At 42.2% G+C, this 18091-nt stretch overlaps 2 protein-coding genes across 7 annotated transcripts in view; one reads left to right on the top strand and one right to left on the bottom strand.

The window, feature by feature from the left end:
• Nucleotides 1–8573, top strand: part of LOC140464522 (SEC14-like protein 5) — a 57057-nt gene extending 48484 nt beyond the window's left edge. For all 5 annotated transcript variants that reach the window (XM_072559690.1, XM_072559691.1, XM_072559689.1 and 2 more), the window contains 4 exons: nucleotides 1369–1506; nucleotides 1848–2096; nucleotides 3335–3510; nucleotides 4351–8573. In XM_072559690.1, the coding sequence (XP_072415791.1) occupies nucleotides 1369–1506; nucleotides 1848–2096; nucleotides 3335–3510; nucleotides 4351–4456 (669 nt within the window). In that variant the 3' untranslated portion in view covers nucleotides 4457–8573. The remainder of the gene's footprint in view (nucleotides 1–1368; nucleotides 1507–1847; nucleotides 2097–3334; nucleotides 3511–4350) is intronic.
• A 938-nt stretch (nucleotides 8574–9511) lies between these two features.
• telo2 (TEL2, telomere maintenance 2, homolog (S. cerevisiae)) overlaps nucleotides 9512–18091 on the bottom strand; it is a 34240-nt gene continuing 25660 nt past the window's right edge. For both annotated transcript variants that reach the window (XM_072559685.1, XM_072559687.1), the window contains 2 exons: nucleotides 11788–11903; nucleotides 9512–10784 (listed from right to left, as the gene is read on the bottom strand). In XM_072559685.1, the coding sequence (XP_072415786.1) occupies nucleotides 10681–10784; nucleotides 11788–11903 (220 nt within the window). In that variant the 3' untranslated portion in view covers nucleotides 9512–10680. The remainder of the gene's footprint in view (nucleotides 10785–11787; nucleotides 11904–18091) is intronic.

Below are 18091 nucleotides of genomic sequence, written 5' to 3'. Positions count from 1 at the left end.
GGTTGATAGAGAGCATCGACCAGGTTTCTGGACTTAACAAAAAATGTCTATTACAAATAAATAGGATCTAGGTACAGACAAACAATTATAGAATAGAATAAAATCTTTGCAGTGTGGAAGTAGGCCATTCAGCCCATCAAGTCCACACCGACCCTCTGAAGAGCATCCCATCCAGACTCACAGCTCTGCCCGATTCCTGTAACCCTAATTATGAACTATCAATATGTAATTCTATCACTTAAAATTCTAACCCTCTTATAAACTCTCGTTTTATACACATATAGAGACAAAAACAAGCAGGAAACAAAACATGGGTTTTTAGGAAAGCAATTCAGTAATCCCCATCAACAATGTTTGCTGATATGATCCTTGTGCTGATCAGAGCCCCTTCTCCATATTCATTCACTTGTTTGGAGAAGGCACAGGGTGACTGGTTTCCACTTAAAAAAACTTTGACTTATCAATTAAAAGTCACAGCAACTGGAAATCAGCTATCTTCAGACTTGAGATGCTTTTTACAACTCCTTCTCCTCCAGAGGTTTCTTTTTTACATTACATTCATTACATTCCCTACAGTGTGGAAACAGGCCCTTCGGCCCAACTAGTCCACACCGACCCTCCGAAGAGTAACCCATCCAAACCTATTTCCCATGCACCTAACACAATGGGCAATTTAGCATGGCGATTCACCTGACCTGCACATCTTTGGACTGTGAGAAGAAACCAGAGCACCCGGAGAAAACCCACGCAGACACGGGGAGAACATGCAAACTCCACACAGACAGTCGCCCGAGGCTGGAATCGAACCTGGGACCCTGGTGCTGTGAGGCAGCAGTGCGAACCACTGAGCGACTGTGCCACCCTAATGGTTTCTGCCAAGCATTTACATCCTCACACACAATCAAAAAAAGAAGCTGTTATAAAATCTTAGCAGTTCTGGCAGCATCACATGCCTAAGCTTGGAGTCATTCACATTATTGCTATCAGACAGAAGGTCTTTGTAATTGCTAACTAGTCACTAGTCCACAGACCAATCAGCTATATGTTGCCAGCCTAAGATCCATTTGCTCACACCTCTTAGTTTTGGCTTAGCTTCAAACTAGGCTTTCACTGCAGCTTGAACAAGTAGCTCTGTAAACAGTAGTTACAACGATTGTCAGATTACTTGCTTTTAAAACATGCACCAATCTCCCAGTAATCATTGGTTTTGAAAGCTGTTCTTTTTCCATTTCAATCCATGAACAAAAATAATGAAAATTAAAAAGATACGGACTTTACAATTGGCAGATAGAATGTATAAAGGTTATAGGAAGGGTGTGTTTGATTGTGATATTTTGTCACTCATTATTATCCCAATGCTTCTTACAGTGTAATATCCCAGAAGGAGGAATGGTTCCCAAGTCTTTGTACCAAACAGAGGAAATGTTAGAAAATGCAGATCAAATCAAACTCTGGACTGAAACTATTTATCAGTCAGCCACTGTTGTCAAAGGAGGCCCACATGAGGTAATAAATTGCCATAAACAGTGCACGGCTTGTCATTGTGTCTTGCAGTTAGCTTGTTGAATAAACAGTAACTCAACTGTTACACTGAAAAGTCCTTAGACAGTCAAATGAACAGTTACTGTGTGAATTATACAGTGAATTATCCTTACTCTTCTAAATAAGCAGTAATTTCATGGCTAAACAGTGATTAATATTTATATTGTAGAACAATTAGGAACATCAATATTTGAATTCTATATGCCATGAAGTTTTCACCTATGTTATGTGAGTTAGCTTCTTTACTGTGATTATGTGCTCCTCTTTCAGCCTGGCTTTCAATCTAGTTTGCTTTACTTTTGCAGAAGTTGATTGAAATACTTGAGGCCTCATCTGTCATCACCTGGGACTTTGACATTCTCAAGGGTGATGTGGTTTTTAACATCTTTCATTCCAAGCGGGCACCTCAAATCAGTCGCAAGGATTCAGCAAGCCCACTGGTTCCCCTCCCCATTGGGAATAATGTGCAACTAATAGAGAAGAACTGGGTTCTAGGTGTGGACTATAGCCCGGTGGAAACACCACTCATCTGCCGAGAAGGAGAGAGTGTTCAGGTCTGTACATCAGCTCTTTTACAGTCCCATAATACCAGTTAACATAATATTTAATAGTGTAGACCAAAATATTTCTGCATTCTAATATTGTCTGCAGTACCTTCTCTCCAAGGATATTGATGCTGGGTAACTGTTGGAGACTATGCTTTTTCTCTATCATTAATGTCTGTCAGCTTGATGCACAACATTTGAGGCACTTTCATTTCTGTTTTTCAAACTACAGATCAGAAATAGTTGATGATTGTGACTGCTTGGAACTTAAACTATTTTCCATTCTCCTCATACGATACCCCAGGAATTGGTGAACTGGAAAATTCCATTCACGACTCCAATTACTTTTCTAATTTCTTTAAGTATCGGATGAATTCCCACTGACCTTCCTGACATTAATATTTAAACTCTTTTGGTTTCAGTGACTCAGAGGAGCTCAGTTTCCCTTCAGTTCAAACACTGCTATATCAACAGCAACAACTTCTAATAACATAACACTTTTAAGATGAAAAAAAAACCCAAGGCGTAACTGAGAAAAGGATACCAAGCCAAAAAGGATATATTAGGAGGAGACACCATGAAGCTAGGTCAGAGAACAGGGTATTAAGGAGTGTTTTACAGGAGATGGACAGAATTCTAGATTATGTGGCTGCTCTTTACCTCTTCCTCCCATCCCTTCTCTTACAATTGCCTCTCTCAATACCCTTCTCTTTTCCACTTGCTTCACTATCTTTCTCTTACCCTTGTCTCTTCCTTTGCTTTTCTTGCCTCATCAAACTCTGTCTAGATTCTATTTCAATATTGCACGGAGAGGTCTTGTGACTGAGTGAGCAACATCCTGCCCCTGAAATACCTGCTAATTCTTTTAATGTGTTCATAACCAATGATAAGAATGGAAGAGATTCCTCATCAACCGTGACATGCAGGTTAGTGCCCCTCAAGCCATAACCTCTTGTGTCTCTTAAACAAGTAGAGAGGTGCCTACATCCTTAACAGATAATGGCTAATTACAAACAGATAGACTGCACTGGGGCTGTCAAACATGGGGGCTCAAATTTCTGGAGCAGTCTTTGATCCTACAAACTCTTGTCAGGTGAGAGTAATGCTGTTGAGTCTTGGCTGACCCACAGGCAGAATGGAGAACATATTTTAAAACAAGTTTATTTTTATTGTGATTATAATCTTTCAGTTGTCTAATGGCTTTGGCAATTGTGCTGACTTTGGGATTAAATGATTTCTACCTTCAGGGTTCCCACGTGACACGCTGGCCTGGATTCTACATCTTGCAGTGGAAGATGCACAGCCCCTGGTCGGGCTCCTCAAACCTCCCTCGTGTGGATGATGTATTGGCCTCTTTACAAGTCTCCTCTCACAAATGCAAAATCATGTTTTACACTGAGGTGCTGGCATCAGAAGATTTCAGGTGGGTGAATATGCTCATGCACATTCCTTGCCTCAACTGGCTCCCTGGCCTTCACAACTCTCCTGCTTCAATCAGGAATAGGAAAGGTTTGGAGGGATATGGGCCAGGAGCAAGCAGGTGGGACTAGTTTAGTTTGGGATATGTTTGGCATAGACTAGTTGGACTGAATGGTCTGTTTCTGTGCTGTATGATTCTATGACTCTATGGGCTGACAGGGAACAGAAAGAAGCAACATGGTGGAAAAGGATCCTGAGTTTGTAAAACCTATTGAATGATCAATTCCTCAGTAATATGCCTAGATGAAGCTTCACCTTCCAGGTGTAAGGATGTGTGTTCCCACTGACATCTGCTCAGAAGTGTCCTTTAGGGGAGAGTGTTTTCAAGGCAGAAAACTATATTTAGGTGATCTCTGAGCCACAGTCTGAGCAGGAGTCCACAGCAGTTGCAGCAATCAGCTGAGATTCCTATTGCTCTTTGTCAGGACTGTAATACTTCTGAGCTCAAATAACCTCCTGAGGCCTAAGCTAGTGCAGCAGTCAAGTCAATTCAACTCCCAGACTTGGTCCCTTTAGCACTGTAACTTTATTTACTGCAAGTGTCCATTCAATTTATTTTGAAATCATTAAATATTGAAAATTCTGTGAGGGTCTAAAAGGATACAGAACCAAGGGAAATAATTGGAGTTAAATGCAGATTAGTTGGGAACTTGTTGAGATGCAGAAAAAGCCTGAGAAACTGAATGGCAGCGTCCTGCACTTATGATCTGGATCTGTTATTGGAGGAGCTGTGGAAGAGAGGCAATAATAAGCGTGATGTAACAGATGGCCTTTCTCTTTACAGGGGATCCATGACTAGCCTGGAGTCCTGTCACAGTGGATTCTCGCAGCTCAGTGCTGGCACCACCTCCTCCAGCCAGTCTCAGAGCAGCTCACATATTTCCAGATAGGAAGTTCTCGGTCTGCAATGCATTTGTTGAAAATCACCAAACCAGAAAACTTCAGCTGCCTCAGGAACAGGTGCAATGATCACTGGTCACATAATCTTGGGTGCTGGTTACCCCAGGGTATCACTCATCTCACTTTAGTGCAATATTAGCACTGAGTACAATGCAACATTTCAAAGTTCAATGTGCAGAGAAGACATGTTTCACTAGTTTGGTCTCCTTAGGCTGTGTATTGAATGCATAGCTTTGAACATTGTCTTCCAGATAGAAGGGACAATAGGGAAAGGTGCCTTTATGCTTTGTCTTCCTTGGCCTTTTTTGTCTGAGTCCAATTTAGCTCCTTGAGCAAAACCACAAAATATCTAATCATACCCTTTAATTTTGTATGTTATCCAAAACAGAAGCTATTTACATTCACTCCTGCAGGTTGGGAATCACAATGTACTTGATTGTCTACATCAACACTGAGCAATCATTCCTCTCCTAATTATAGGTGGCATGGTGGCTCAGTGGTTAGCACTGCTGCCTCATGGGACCTGAGTTCGATTATAGCCTCAGGTGACTGTCTATGTGGAGTTTGCACATTCTTCCCGTGTCTGTGTGGGTTTCCTACCACAATCCAAAGATGTGCAGGTTAGATGAATTGGCCACACTAAATTGCCCACAGTGTTCAGGGGTACATTTATAGTAGGGTGGTGAGTTACTCTTTGGAGGGTTGGTGTAGACTTGGGCCAAATGGTCTGTTTCCACACTGTAGGGGTTCTATGTTAAATATTCACTTAGTTCTTTAACTGCTTTCATTGCAGGATTTTTCTTCTAATTCAGAGACTAACTGGAGATTCATTTTATCATGAAACTTCTGGGTTCACTGTTTACATTAGATTAAATTCCAGTGTAGAAACAGACCCTTTGGCCCAACAAGTCCACACCGACCCTCCAAAGAGTAACCCACCCAGACTCATTTCCCTCTGACTAATGCACCTAACACTATGTTCATACTGAACAACCTGTGTACATCCCTATTACCCACTACTTCCAATATCTTAGACATGACTCATGAGGTCTCATCCCACCTAACATAATTCCCTGGTGAAACCTGCTGAATTCCAAAATCCAGAGGTTGTCCAGATTTCTCTTCTCTGAATCTTCCCCAGCCTATCAAAACAGGTCATGTCTATCATATAATACTTGATAGGTATTTTCTGAAATGGTGTAAAGTTAAGATAATACATTTCCAAGTGCCTGAGATGCCTTTACATGATTAGTGATATCAACTGGGAGTACTGTGTACAATTTTGGTTTTCTTCTATAAGTGGGGAATATACTTGCATTGAAAGCAGTTCTGAAAACCTTCACTAAACTGATTCTTGGGAATGACAGGGTTTTCTTGCAGAGAGAGGTTGACCCTATACTCATTGTAATTTAAAGGAATGAGAGATCTTATTGAAACATAGAAGATTCTGAAGAAAAGTGAGGATAAAGCTAAGAGCTTGTTTTGCCCTCATCAGGGAATCTGCAACCAGAGTTTAAAATAGAGATGAGGTGTTTTTTTTTGTCCCTTCTCAGGTCATTAATATTTGGAATTCTTTTCAACAGAAAGTTGAATTAGGTAGTCTATTATTGTGATGTCTTATGCAGAGTGGGGGGCCAGGAAGGAAAATGGAGAAAAGGCCACAGATAAAATAAATCATAATCTTATTAAATGGTGGAGCAGGCTTGATGCATTGAATGGCCTACTCCTGCTTCCATTTCCTTATGATCTTATTTTACTTTGTCGAGAGGGAGCTGATGACGCTCGGACACACCATGCCCTCATGTCTGATTTACAAATAGATAGCTTTTAAAATCCACAAATGGATTCTGAAGTCAAAACATGGATCACATTGAACTGTTTAAGTGAAGACAGTCCCGCCAATAACAACCATACTTGCAGAGTATTCTACTTTGAGAGAAGTTATGTTTGATTGAAGTCACATGTTGGCAGGAGCACCACTGAAGGAAGGTGGTTGGTATGGCAGAGGTGAATTCCTTTAGATTTTTCAACTCTTGAGTTTAGATCTCCATTAAAGACTTCTGAATCTTGACCATCCTCCTCCAGCCATCGCTGGTTGGCCTCTTACTTCAGGGATACTTGGTTACACGTCAGCTGCTGTAGCACTTAGAACAATCCCACCAAAGTTTCTCTGTTTTGAATACTTAGTTGCCTCACCTTTATGATGACACGTCCAAGACCAAGCTCTGCAGCAACGATTACTCAGTAAGTTAATGATCACGGCCCCTATCATTCTCCAGTCAAGTCCGATCGTCATAAATTTATCATGTGAATTCTCATAAAAATGAGAAGTGGTACTGCTGTGATAACTTTTGACTGCTTTAATGTCTCCTCCCAGTTTACTGATCTATCTCCATTTCAAGGGCTTTCAATGGTAGAAACGAGCAGTAATTCCTGCTCAACCTTTACCAGTGTTAATAAGTGCATATTTCAGCCTGCCATACAGAGGAGGGGGTGTCCAACCAGGGACCCTTGAACCCAGGGTTGTACCTGAGTTATTGGGGTGGATTTTTCTGGGTAAATGGTGCCCTTGAGTGGGTTTGTATTTCAATGACCCAGATGTGAATGGGCTGACATTAGCTCGATTGAATCAATGGATTCATCCAAATCAAAACAGCAAGATCTGACCAACTTATCAGCAAACTGAAAACTCAGCAAATTATTAGGAATGGTGGTTCGAACTTCAGGTGACTCCCAGATTCCTGCATAAGATTTTTTGGACTCTTCTGAGATGGAGTGATATTTGGTCCTTGCGTTCTTCAAATGTAAGTCTGGTGTATATACTGGAAGAGAAGTCTCTTGCAAAGTATATTTTTATGGGCATGTTTTTCTATGTAGTTACCTGATGTTAGAATTAACAAATTTAAATTTTGGGGGCTAATGCTTGAAACTTCAATTGTAAAATAACTAAAGGTTTTAGTCATAAAAATCAGTTTAATTGAAATAAAATACAATTTTAATACAAGTGTTACATTTTTGAGGAGTTAGATTGTATGAATGTTTTTATATCTTTGCAAAGTTCATTATTTCCTCTTCATTTTGTCTGACAGGCAAAGGGGTACTAGAGGTAAAAGACTATTTTGTTGAGTGTTTTCCAACACTGGAATCCCCATAGAACCTCACCATTGACGAGGCATAAATCTGAAGGAACATACTCCCTTTGTTATAAAATAAAGGAATGGCATCTGTTTCTGTCAGCTGCAGCATTGTGACCTACTAAAAGCCGTTGCTCATCTGGGACCTTCATTTACAAAAAAGTTATTCTGTATTATTGACTCTTCCCAATCAGTGGAGTATGTTTGAGGGTGTTGTGCTGGTCACTGTTGCGGCTTGCAATTTCAGTCCCTATTACACCTTGTGTCAATATCAAAGTGACTCATCTTTTAAATCTCCTGCCTAAGAGACTGAATGCCATTATGATTAGACATTAACCATTACTTTGGTTAGACGCTTGTGCTGTAAGCTACTGAGTCTGCTGCCTGTTACAGGGTTTTGTGAAAAATGCTTAGCCCAAACTCCTGGTAGCTGATAGCACAGTATGTAACAGTATATATTATTCGAAGAGGGTGGAGGAGGCTTGGCACTGTATCTACCTATACTGAACCTGCCCTGAGAGTGTTAAAGGCAACAGTGTGGAACGAGCTTTACACTGTATCTGAGCTGACCTATATCTGCTCTTCAACTCTTTCATCTTAGCATAAGGTTATGTATATGGAAAGGGTTCTTGTCATCCTGAAACTACAAAATTCAGAAATAAATAAATATCTGATTCCTCTCCATATTTTTTACGAATTGGTATTTGCAGCTTTAGAGCCATAGGGTGAAATGCAAACAGTTTCAGTTTCTGGGCAAGTCAGAGTTAAATGTTCTGACAGCCTGGACAGCTCTGTCTGTAAGGCAATAGGTCTTGTAACAAACAACTCTTGTAACTGGTGACACTGGATCCAAGCGGCATAGGCTCATATTTCCTGCTAATTTGAATACTGACACCTTACCTTGAGAACTAATTGGAAGGAGAAAGGAGATTATTTACTTTATAAGTCCTTACGTATGCCAAGTACTGTTACTTCTGCTAAATGGAATGGAGTCTTTTTGTTTGGGAACACTCTGCTCTTTGTTTTAAATGAAAAGGAGAAAGAGAAACTAGAAAGGGTTCAGAAAAGATTTACAAGGATGTTGACAAGGTTGGAGGATTTGAGCTACAGGGAGAGGTTGATAGGATAGGGCTGTTTTCTCTGGAGTGTAGGAGGCTGAGGGGTGACCTTATAGAGGTTTATAAAATCATGAGAGGCATGGATAGGACAAATCGTCAAAGTCTTTTCCCTGGGTTGGGGGAGTCCAGAACTAGGTTTAGGGCGAGAGGGGAAAGATATAAAAGAGACCTAAGGGGCAACATTTTCACACAGAGGGTGGTATGTGTATGGAATGAGCTGCCAGAGGAAGTAATGGAGGCTGGATCAATTGCAACATTTAAAAGGAACCTGGATGGGTATATGAATAGGAAGGGCTTCTAGTGATATGGGCCAGGTGCTGGCAGGTGGGACTAGATTGGGTTGGGATATCTGGTCAGCGTGGACGGGTTGGACCGAAGGGTCTGTTTCAGAAGCAATAAGTTACACTATTCAAAAAACACAGGACAGAGAATATAGCTGCTAAATGTGGTAAAAGTTGATTACCATCCCAGGATCGTGCCTGGGTTGTGTTGATGTCAGTCGGGGTGGAGGAAGAGACTGGACTCAGCATGACCAAATTAAGTGTAATGCCAAGGATGGAACAGGTCAAGATGTGGCTACTTCCTGCCTACATTTACACATGAAAGGGTAGGTACAGGATACAGGTTTGCTTAAACAGGGGAGACAGTAGCTGGAGGAGAAACAAAGTAAAGGCCATGAAAGGACAAAGCCCAACACTGCAATAGGCAGTTCCACAGATTTAGTGTAAAGCACGCATTGCATTTCTCAACATGTCAAAATATGTAAACTGTGCAATTAAACTCTAGCATGGTAAAAGGAGAATAAGATCATTTATTTTGAAAATAATGAAAACCTAGAGTGTGTCAGTCAGATCAAAAGACAATTTCCCAACTTTGAAAGCAGACTGGTTCTCGACATCTGCTTGCAGCTAATTTGTGAGAATTTTTTTAAATCAATTTTCCCAGCGTTAGCACTGAAGCCGGCTGTGCCCCCTCCCTAGCAGATAAATGCTGTAAAGGTGAGAGAGAAAAAGCCAAGTGGGACAATGATCAAAGTTAAGTAGATGTTCACTACTGTAATGGATTAATAATACCATATGATGTGATTCTCATCTACACAAACCTGGAATTCACATGATTTGGAGATGCCGGTGTTGGACTGGAGTATACAAAGTTAAAAATCACACAACACCAGATTATAGTCCAACAGGTTTAACTGGAAGCACTAGCTTTCGGAGTGGTGTTCCTTCATCAGGAACCACCTGATGAAGGAGCAGTGCTCCAAAAGCTAGTGCTTTCAATTAAACCTGTTGGACTGTAACCTGGTGTTGTGTGAATTTTAACTCTGCAATTCACATGTCAACGCAGTGTTGCATTAATTGTGCTAGGATTTAAGTTGTTGTCTCTTGGTTTAGGGTAGGTTTAGACGGTTTTCTCTTTCCTTGTTGCTCAGTTCCTCCCTGAAGTACAGATGCGGTCATCAGAATCAGGAACTACCAAGAGAGAGCGAGAGAGAGATGTGGCGCCAGTGAAAACGGCACCTTCTCGCAAAACAAATAAATATGTTCTCAGACTCAATGATTACAGATGAATGTATCTCCAGGTCAGAAAAGTAACAATTTCCCAACATACAAGACTGCAGACCTTGACTGTCTTTTCCGTTGTCAGATTAACATTTCACTGAGCCCTTCAAGTCAATAATTCTGTAACTACCAGTGAATGAGGAAGACAAAATGTTCTTGGTTCAGATTTCTCACTGAGGTCACTCTCTAAGGACACTGAGTTATTGGTATTTTCTCCTTCTGACTCTTACACAAACCCTGCAATTTGTAGGTATATGTTCTGTTCAAGGCCAGACTCACGGAGTGCTTTCCACTTCAGCAGTGTCTCATACTCCAGCTACAGTGATCTGATTACAGGGAGGTATCCCTGATACAGTTTCAAGAAATGTTAATTTGATGGAACTGAGCCTGAGTTTTAAGATTATTCCGTGAAAACACCAAGTTTCTTCTTGAAGTTTTCCATTAAAAGCAAACTCTGCAGGGCTGACCTGCGGCAACCTTCATCTGCATCATTCTCAGCAACATCTGGAAAGAAAGTAACAGCATTAGGTAAATTTGCAACACTGGAAGTCAGGCACTACAGCATTCAGGACTCAGATCATACCTCACAATCCAGAAGTATGTTGGGCTTTCAATGGGGTATGGCAGACAGGGGAATTCCAATTATTCCAGCCAAAGCTCATTTCATTGCACATCTCTGATGTAGCACTGATATCGTTTATTATACTTTCTGCACTTCTATACCCACTGTTGTTGGATCCTCCACCAAAGGGGAACCAAGATCCAATCCCAAACAGTCAGCCTTTATACCTGCAGAGAGGTGTGTTTAGAATCGCCCCAACTTAGGAGAATTCTGTTCTTTAGAACATGATTATGGAAATATATTGCATGTCTATTACAAATAGATCATTGGATTAAAGTTGCATTAAAAAAAGTGCAGTGCTCCCTCACTGCTAACGCTCTGACAATTCAATGCTCCCTCATTAGTGAAGTGTATTTTGTGATCAATTGTCTGTTGTCGGACTGTAACCTTCTGACTGTGAATGCTACCCTCTAAGCCACATTTGACCAGCTGCAGAATGATGTGTGCATAGTTTGAAGGACCAATGGCTCTCTAATGCTTCATGTAAAAGTGGAGTTTGAATGTTTCAACGTTAATTCATAAACTGATCTCTGTCTCATTACTTGGCAGCAGCTGAGGTCCAAGTTGAGGACACAGTTCTGAAGAAGAGTCATAGTGGACTCAAAATCTGTTCCTCCCTCCCACAAATGCTGTTCAACTTGTGGAATTTCTCCTGCATTCTGTGTATTTAGGACACTGATGAGAAAACTCAGCTCATATACATCCAGAGAATTTAGCCTGGGAACGAGCCATGTCCTCGAGCAGGAGTGTTAATATTGGACTTGCTGCATTACCCGGGTGGAATTTGGAACTTTAGAGAAGACTAGATTAATTTAGGATATCTGGTTGGCATGAACGAGTTGGATCGAAGGGTCCATTTCTATGCTGAACATCTCTATGACTCACCTGCAAGCCAGCATCTAATTTCTAGGAGTTCATCTGGAACTTCAGTCAGGAGGATGTTGTTGGGAACACTCAATAACACAGAGGAGACAGCAAACAGTGTGCCCTGCCGCACGTACCTAAGAGATTAACAATAGAGACCTCAGAGTTGGCTAACTATCCTCCCCAATACTGGGCTCTAATCACAGGCCTTACAGCACAAAACCAGCAGGGCAATGTTACAATGCCACACCCACTCCTTCCCATAACCACTGCCTGTCCCAAGTGTAACAGAGCCTGTGGTAGCCATATAGGTCTGCACAGCCACCTACGGCCTGACAGTGGAAGAGAGTCAACCTCATCTACGAGGAACTGCCAATGCTACAATAGCCCAACTAATGCAGTCCACACACTAAAACAGTAGTCTTCCAACCAAACGCTGTTCAAAATACTCTCAGCTCTGAATATACATGGGCTGGAGATATAAAGGCTCAAGAAGATATGAGCAAGACATCAGAAAGCATTTATGGAAGCAGGAAAGTCTGTCCCTTCCCATCCCACCTCTTGACACCATTATTGCCTGGATCTCCACTTGGATCATGCACCCTTGATCCCAAAATTGCTAGGTTCCATCAGTGAGTATCATTAGCCAAATGACTGTCCTGACTAGACAACTTGCAAATGATCACTGGAGAAGAGTAATCCAAGGTGGAGGATGGGAAAAATTGTGACTGTAATAGCTGTTCCTTTTTTGATGCATTTTAGGTGTTGGGAGGTAATTTCCTTGAATTCCAAGAGCAGCAACTATTTTCTAAGCTGTTGCATTGTTTTGGAATTTTCTCAAACAATAGCACTTCAAAAAGGAGGAAGACAGACAAAGGCAGAAACTACATGGTCAGTGAAAGAAACCTACTCTGCGATCTAACACAACAATGAATCTGCATTGTTTCTGCCTTGCTATTTTGAGTTCAGGTTTCTCTGGATATCAGAGTGCATCTAGGAAAAATGAACAAATACCTGACCTTGGAAGAACCTGTGTAGGAGAGCTCACAGCACAGGAACAGATAAGTGCATAGTTTTTTTAAGTGTAATCTTGCTGTAAATCTACAATAGTGAGTAGAGTGGGTTCTTTTCTGATTACATGTTTTGTGGAGAACGGTCTCTTGATTAAACTTTCAAAATATAAAACACAGGTTCTAAGTTAGTATGGAGGCGGTTTTGTTTTCGAGAAATAAGATGGTGCTACTTTCTGGGTCTGTAGAATGTGAAGAAGCAAAGGTGGCCTTTATTAGAGTGATGTGCTCTTCCTGTCAGATGTGGGAATTTAGGGAGAGTTTCCATGTTACTGATGATTTTGCTTGCAGAAAGTACCTTTGGTTGCGAATCCTATCAATCGCATGGATCAGTTGGAGAGGCAGTTAGAGGCAATGAGGAATTTACAGGAGCTAAGGGGTGTGATAGATGGCAGTTATATAGAGAGAGAAAAACCACAGATACAGTCAGGTAAACAGGTTATCCGCAGGAAAGGTAGGAGAGGGAGGTAGTACAGGAGTCTCCTGTGGCTATTCCCATCTCAAAAAAGTACGCTGTTTTGGAAAATATAGGGGGTGATGGACTCTCAGGGGAATGTAGCACGAACAGCCCAAGTTTCTGGTATCGTAACTGGCTCTAATTTAATGAGAGGTACATCAGGTTGCAAGTGATCAATTCTGTTTAGGGACTCTCTAGTCAGAGGCACAGATAGACATTTCTGTGGCCGGCAGCAAAAAATCAAAATGATGTGTTGCCTACTTGTTGCCAGGATCAAGTCTATCTCGGAGAGGATTAGAATATTCTCAAAGGGGAGAGGGACTAGCAGGAGGTCGTTGTACACATTGGAACTAACCACACAGGAAGAGAAAAGGATGAGATTCTGAAGGGAGAATATAGAAAGTCATAGAGATGTACAGCATGGAAAGGGACCCTTCGGTCCAACCCGTCCAAGCCGACCAGATATCCCAACCCAATCTAGTTCCACCTGCCAGCACCCGGCCCATATCCCTCCAAACCCTTCCTATTCATATACCCATCCAAATACCTCTTAAATGGTGCAATTGTACCAGCCTCCACCACTTCCTCTGGCAACTCATTCCATACCCATACCATCCTCTGCGTGAAAAAGTTGCCCCTTAGGTCTCTTTTATATCTTTCCCCTCTCACCCTAAACCTATGCCCTCTAGTTCTGGACTCCCCGACCCCAGGGAAAAGACTTTGCCTATTTATCCTATCCATGCCCCTCATGATTTTGTAAACCTCTATAAGGTCATTCCTCAGCCTCAGACGCTCCAGGGAAAACAGCCTCAGCCTGTTCAGCCTCTCCCTATAGCTCAAAGCCACCGACTCTGGCAACATCCTTGTAAATCTTTTCTGAATCCTTTCAAGTTTCACAACACCTTTCCAACAGGAAGGAGACCAGAATCGCAAGTAATATTCCAACAGTGGCCTAACCAATGTCCTGTACAGCTGCAACATGACCTCGCAACTCCTGTACTCAATACTCTGACCAATAAAGGAAAGCATACCAAACGCCTTCTCCACTTTCAAGGAGCTATGAAACTGCACTCCAAGGTCTCTTTGTTCAGCAACACTCCCTAGGACATTACCATTAAGTGTATAAGTCTTTTGGGGGTAGATGTGACCTGTACAAGAAGGATGGATTGCACCTAAATTTAAGGGGACTAATATACTGGCAGGGAAATTTGCTGGAACTGCTTGGGAGGATTTAAACTAGTAAGGTGGGGGGGTGGGACCCAGGGGGATAGTGAGGAAAGTGATCGATCTGAGACGGGTACAGCTGAGAACAAAAGTGAGTCAAACAGTCAGGGCAGGTAGGGACAAGGTAGGACTAATAAATTAAACTGCATTTATTTCAATGCAAGGGGCCTAACAGGCAAGGCAGATTAACTCAGGGCATGGTTAGGAACATGGGACTGGGATATCATAGCAATTACGGAAACATGGCTCAGGGTTGGGCAGGACTGGCAGCTTAATGTTCCAGGATACAAATGCTACAGGAAGGATAGAAAGGGAGGCAAGAGAGGAGGGGGAGTGGTATTTTTGATAAGGGATAGCATCACAGCTGTGCTGAGGGAGGATATTCCCGGAAATACATCCAGGGAAGTTATTTGGGTTGAACTGAGACCCCCTAATAGTCAGGGGGAAATTGAGAAACAAACTTGTAAGGAGATCTCGGCTATCTGTAAGAATAATAGGGTAGTTATGGTAGGGGATTTTAACTTTCCAAACATTGATTGGGACTGCCATAGTGTTAAAGGTTTAGATGGAGAGGAATTTGTTAAGTGTGTACAAGACAATTTTCTGATTCAGTATGTGGATGTACCTACTACAGAAGGTGCAAACTCTTGGGAAATAAGGCAGGGCAGGTGACTGAGGTGTCAGTGGGGGAGCACTTTGGGGCCAGCGACCATAATTCTATTCGTTTTAAAATAGTGATGGAAAAGGATAGACCAGATCTAAAAGTTGAAGTTCTAAATTGGAGAAAGGCCAATTTCGACAATATTAGGCAAGAACGTTCAAAAGCAGATGTTCACAGGTAAAGGGACGGCTGGAAAATGGGAAGCCTTCAGAAATTAGATAACAAGAATCCAGAGAAAGTATATTCCTGTCAGGGTGAAAGGGAAGGCTGGTAGGTATAGGGAATGCTGGATGACTAAAGAAATTGAAGGTTTGGTTAAGAAAAAGAAGGAAGCATATGTCAGGTATAGACAGGATAGATCAAGTGAATCCTTAGAAGAGTATAAAGAATGTAGGAGTATACTTAGGAGGGAAATCAGGAGGGCAAAAGAGGGCATGAGATAGCTTTGGCAAATAGAATTAAGGAGAATCCAAAAGGGGCTTTACAAATATATTAAAGACAAAATATTAGGGAGAGAATAGGGCCCCCTCAAAGATCAGCAAGGTGGCCTTTGTGTGGAGCCACAGAAAATGGGGGAGATACTAAATGAATATTTTGCAACAGTATTTACTGTGGAAAAGTATATGGAAGATATAGACTGTAGGGAAATAGATGGTGACATCTTGCAAAATGTCCAGATTACAGAGGAGTGCTAGATGTCTTGAAACGGTTAAAGGCGGATAAATCCCCAAAACCTGATCAGGTGTGTCTGAGAACTCTGTGGGAAGCTAGAGAAGTGATTGCTGGGCCTCTTGCTGAGATATTTGTATCATTGATAGTCACAGGTGAGGGGCCGGAAGACTGGAGGTTGGCAAACTTGGTGCCACTGTTTAAGAAGGGCAGTAAAGACAAGCCAGGGAACTATAAACCAGTGAGCCTGACCTCAATGGGCTGAGAAGTGGCAGATGGAGTTTAATTCAGATAAATGCGAGGTGCTGCATTTTGGGAAACAAATCTTAGCAGGACTTATACACTTAATGGTAAGGTCTTACGGAGTGTTGATGAACAAAGAGACCTTGGAGTGCAGGTTCATAGCTCCTTGAAAGTGGAGTCACAGGTAGATGGGATAGTGAAGAAGGTGTTTGGTATGCTTTCCTTTATTGGTCAGAGTATTGAGTACGAGAGTTGGGAGGTCATGTTGCGGCTGTACAGGACATTGGTTAGGCCACTGTTGGAATATTGCGTGCAATTCTGGTCTCCTTCCTATCGGAAAGATGTTGTGAAACTTGAAAGGGTTCAGAAAAGATTTACAAGGATGTTGCCAGGGTTGGAGGATTTGAGCTACAGGGAGAGGCTGAACGGGCTGGGGCTGTTTTCCCTGGAGCATTGGAGGCTGAGGGGTGACCTTATAGAGGTTTACAAAATTATGAGGGGCATGGATAGGATAAATAGGCAAAGTCTTTTCCCTGGGATCAGGGAGTCCAGAACTAGAGGGCATAAGGTTTCGGGTGAGAGGGGAAAGATAAAAAAAGGGACCTAAGAGGCAACTTTTTCACACAGATGGTGATATGTGTAAGCAATGAGCTGCCAGAGGAAGTGATGGAGGCTGGTACAATTGGAACATTTAAGAGGCATTTGGATGGGTGTATGAATAGGAAGGGTTTGGAGAGATATGGGCCGGCTGCTGGCAGGTGGAACTAGATTGGGTTGGGAAATCTGGTTGGCATGGACGGGTTGGACTGAAGGGTCTGTTTCCATGCTGTACATCTCTATGACTCTAAGTCCTGCTAAAATTTGCTTTCCCAAAATGCAGCACCTTGCATTTATCTGAATTAATCTCCATCTGCCACATCTCAGCCCATTGGCCCATCTGATCAAGATCCTGTTGTAACCTGAGGTAGCCCTCTTCACTGTCCATTACACCTCCAATTTTGGTGTCATCTGCGAACTTACTAACTGTACCTCTTATGCTCGCATCCAAATCATTTATGTAGATGACAAAAGGTAGAGGACCCAGCACCGATCATTGTGGCACTCCACTGGTCACAGGCCTCCAGTCTGAAAACCAATCCTCCACCACCACCCTCTGTCTTCTACCTTTGAGCCAGTTCTGTATCCAAATGGCTAGTTCTCCCTTTATTCCGTGAGATCTAACATTGCTTACCAGTCTCCCATGGGGAACCTTGTTGAACGCCTTACTGAAGTTCATATAGATCACAGGTCCTCAAGGGTGGTAATATCTGGATTACTCCTGGTGCTACGAGCTAGTGAGGGCAGGAATAGGAGGCTAAAGCAGATGAGTACGTGGCTGAGGAGCTGGTGTATGGGAGAAGGATTCACATTATTGGATCATTGTAATCTATTCTGGGGTAGAAGTGACCTGTACAAGAAGGATGGATTGCAGCTGCATTGGAAGGGGATTAATATACTGACAGGGAGATTTGCTAGAGCTGCTCAGGAGGATTTAAACTAGTAAAGTGGGGGATGGGACCCAGGGAGATACTGAGGAAAGAGATCAATCTGAGACTGGTACAGTTTCGAAAAGGAGTGAGTCAAACAGTTAGAGCAGGCAGGAACAAAGCAGAAAACGAGGTAGGACTGATAAATTAAACTTAATTTATTTCAATGCAAGAGGCCCTAACAGGGAAGGCAGATGAACTCAGGGCATGGTTAGGAACATGGGACTGGGATATTATAGCAATTACAGAAACATGGCTCAGGGATGGACAGGACAGGCAGCTTAATATTCCAGGATACAAATGTTTATAGGAAGGATAGAAAGGGAGGCAAGAGAGGAGGGGGAGTGGCGTTTTTGATAATGGATGGCATTACGGCTCTACTTAGGGAGGATATTCCTGGGAATACATCCAGGGAGGTTATTTGGGTGGAACTAAGAAATAAGAAAGGGATGATCATCTTATTAGGAATGTACTA

This window comes from Chiloscyllium punctatum, chromosome 40 (genome assembly GCF_047496795.1).
Source record: "Chiloscyllium punctatum isolate Juve2018m chromosome 40, sChiPun1.3, whole genome shotgun sequence".
Taxonomy (NCBI): Eukaryota; Metazoa; Chordata; class Chondrichthyes; order Orectolobiformes; family Hemiscylliidae; genus Chiloscyllium; species Chiloscyllium punctatum.
This window is presented reverse-complemented; position numbering and strand designations above follow the sequence as displayed.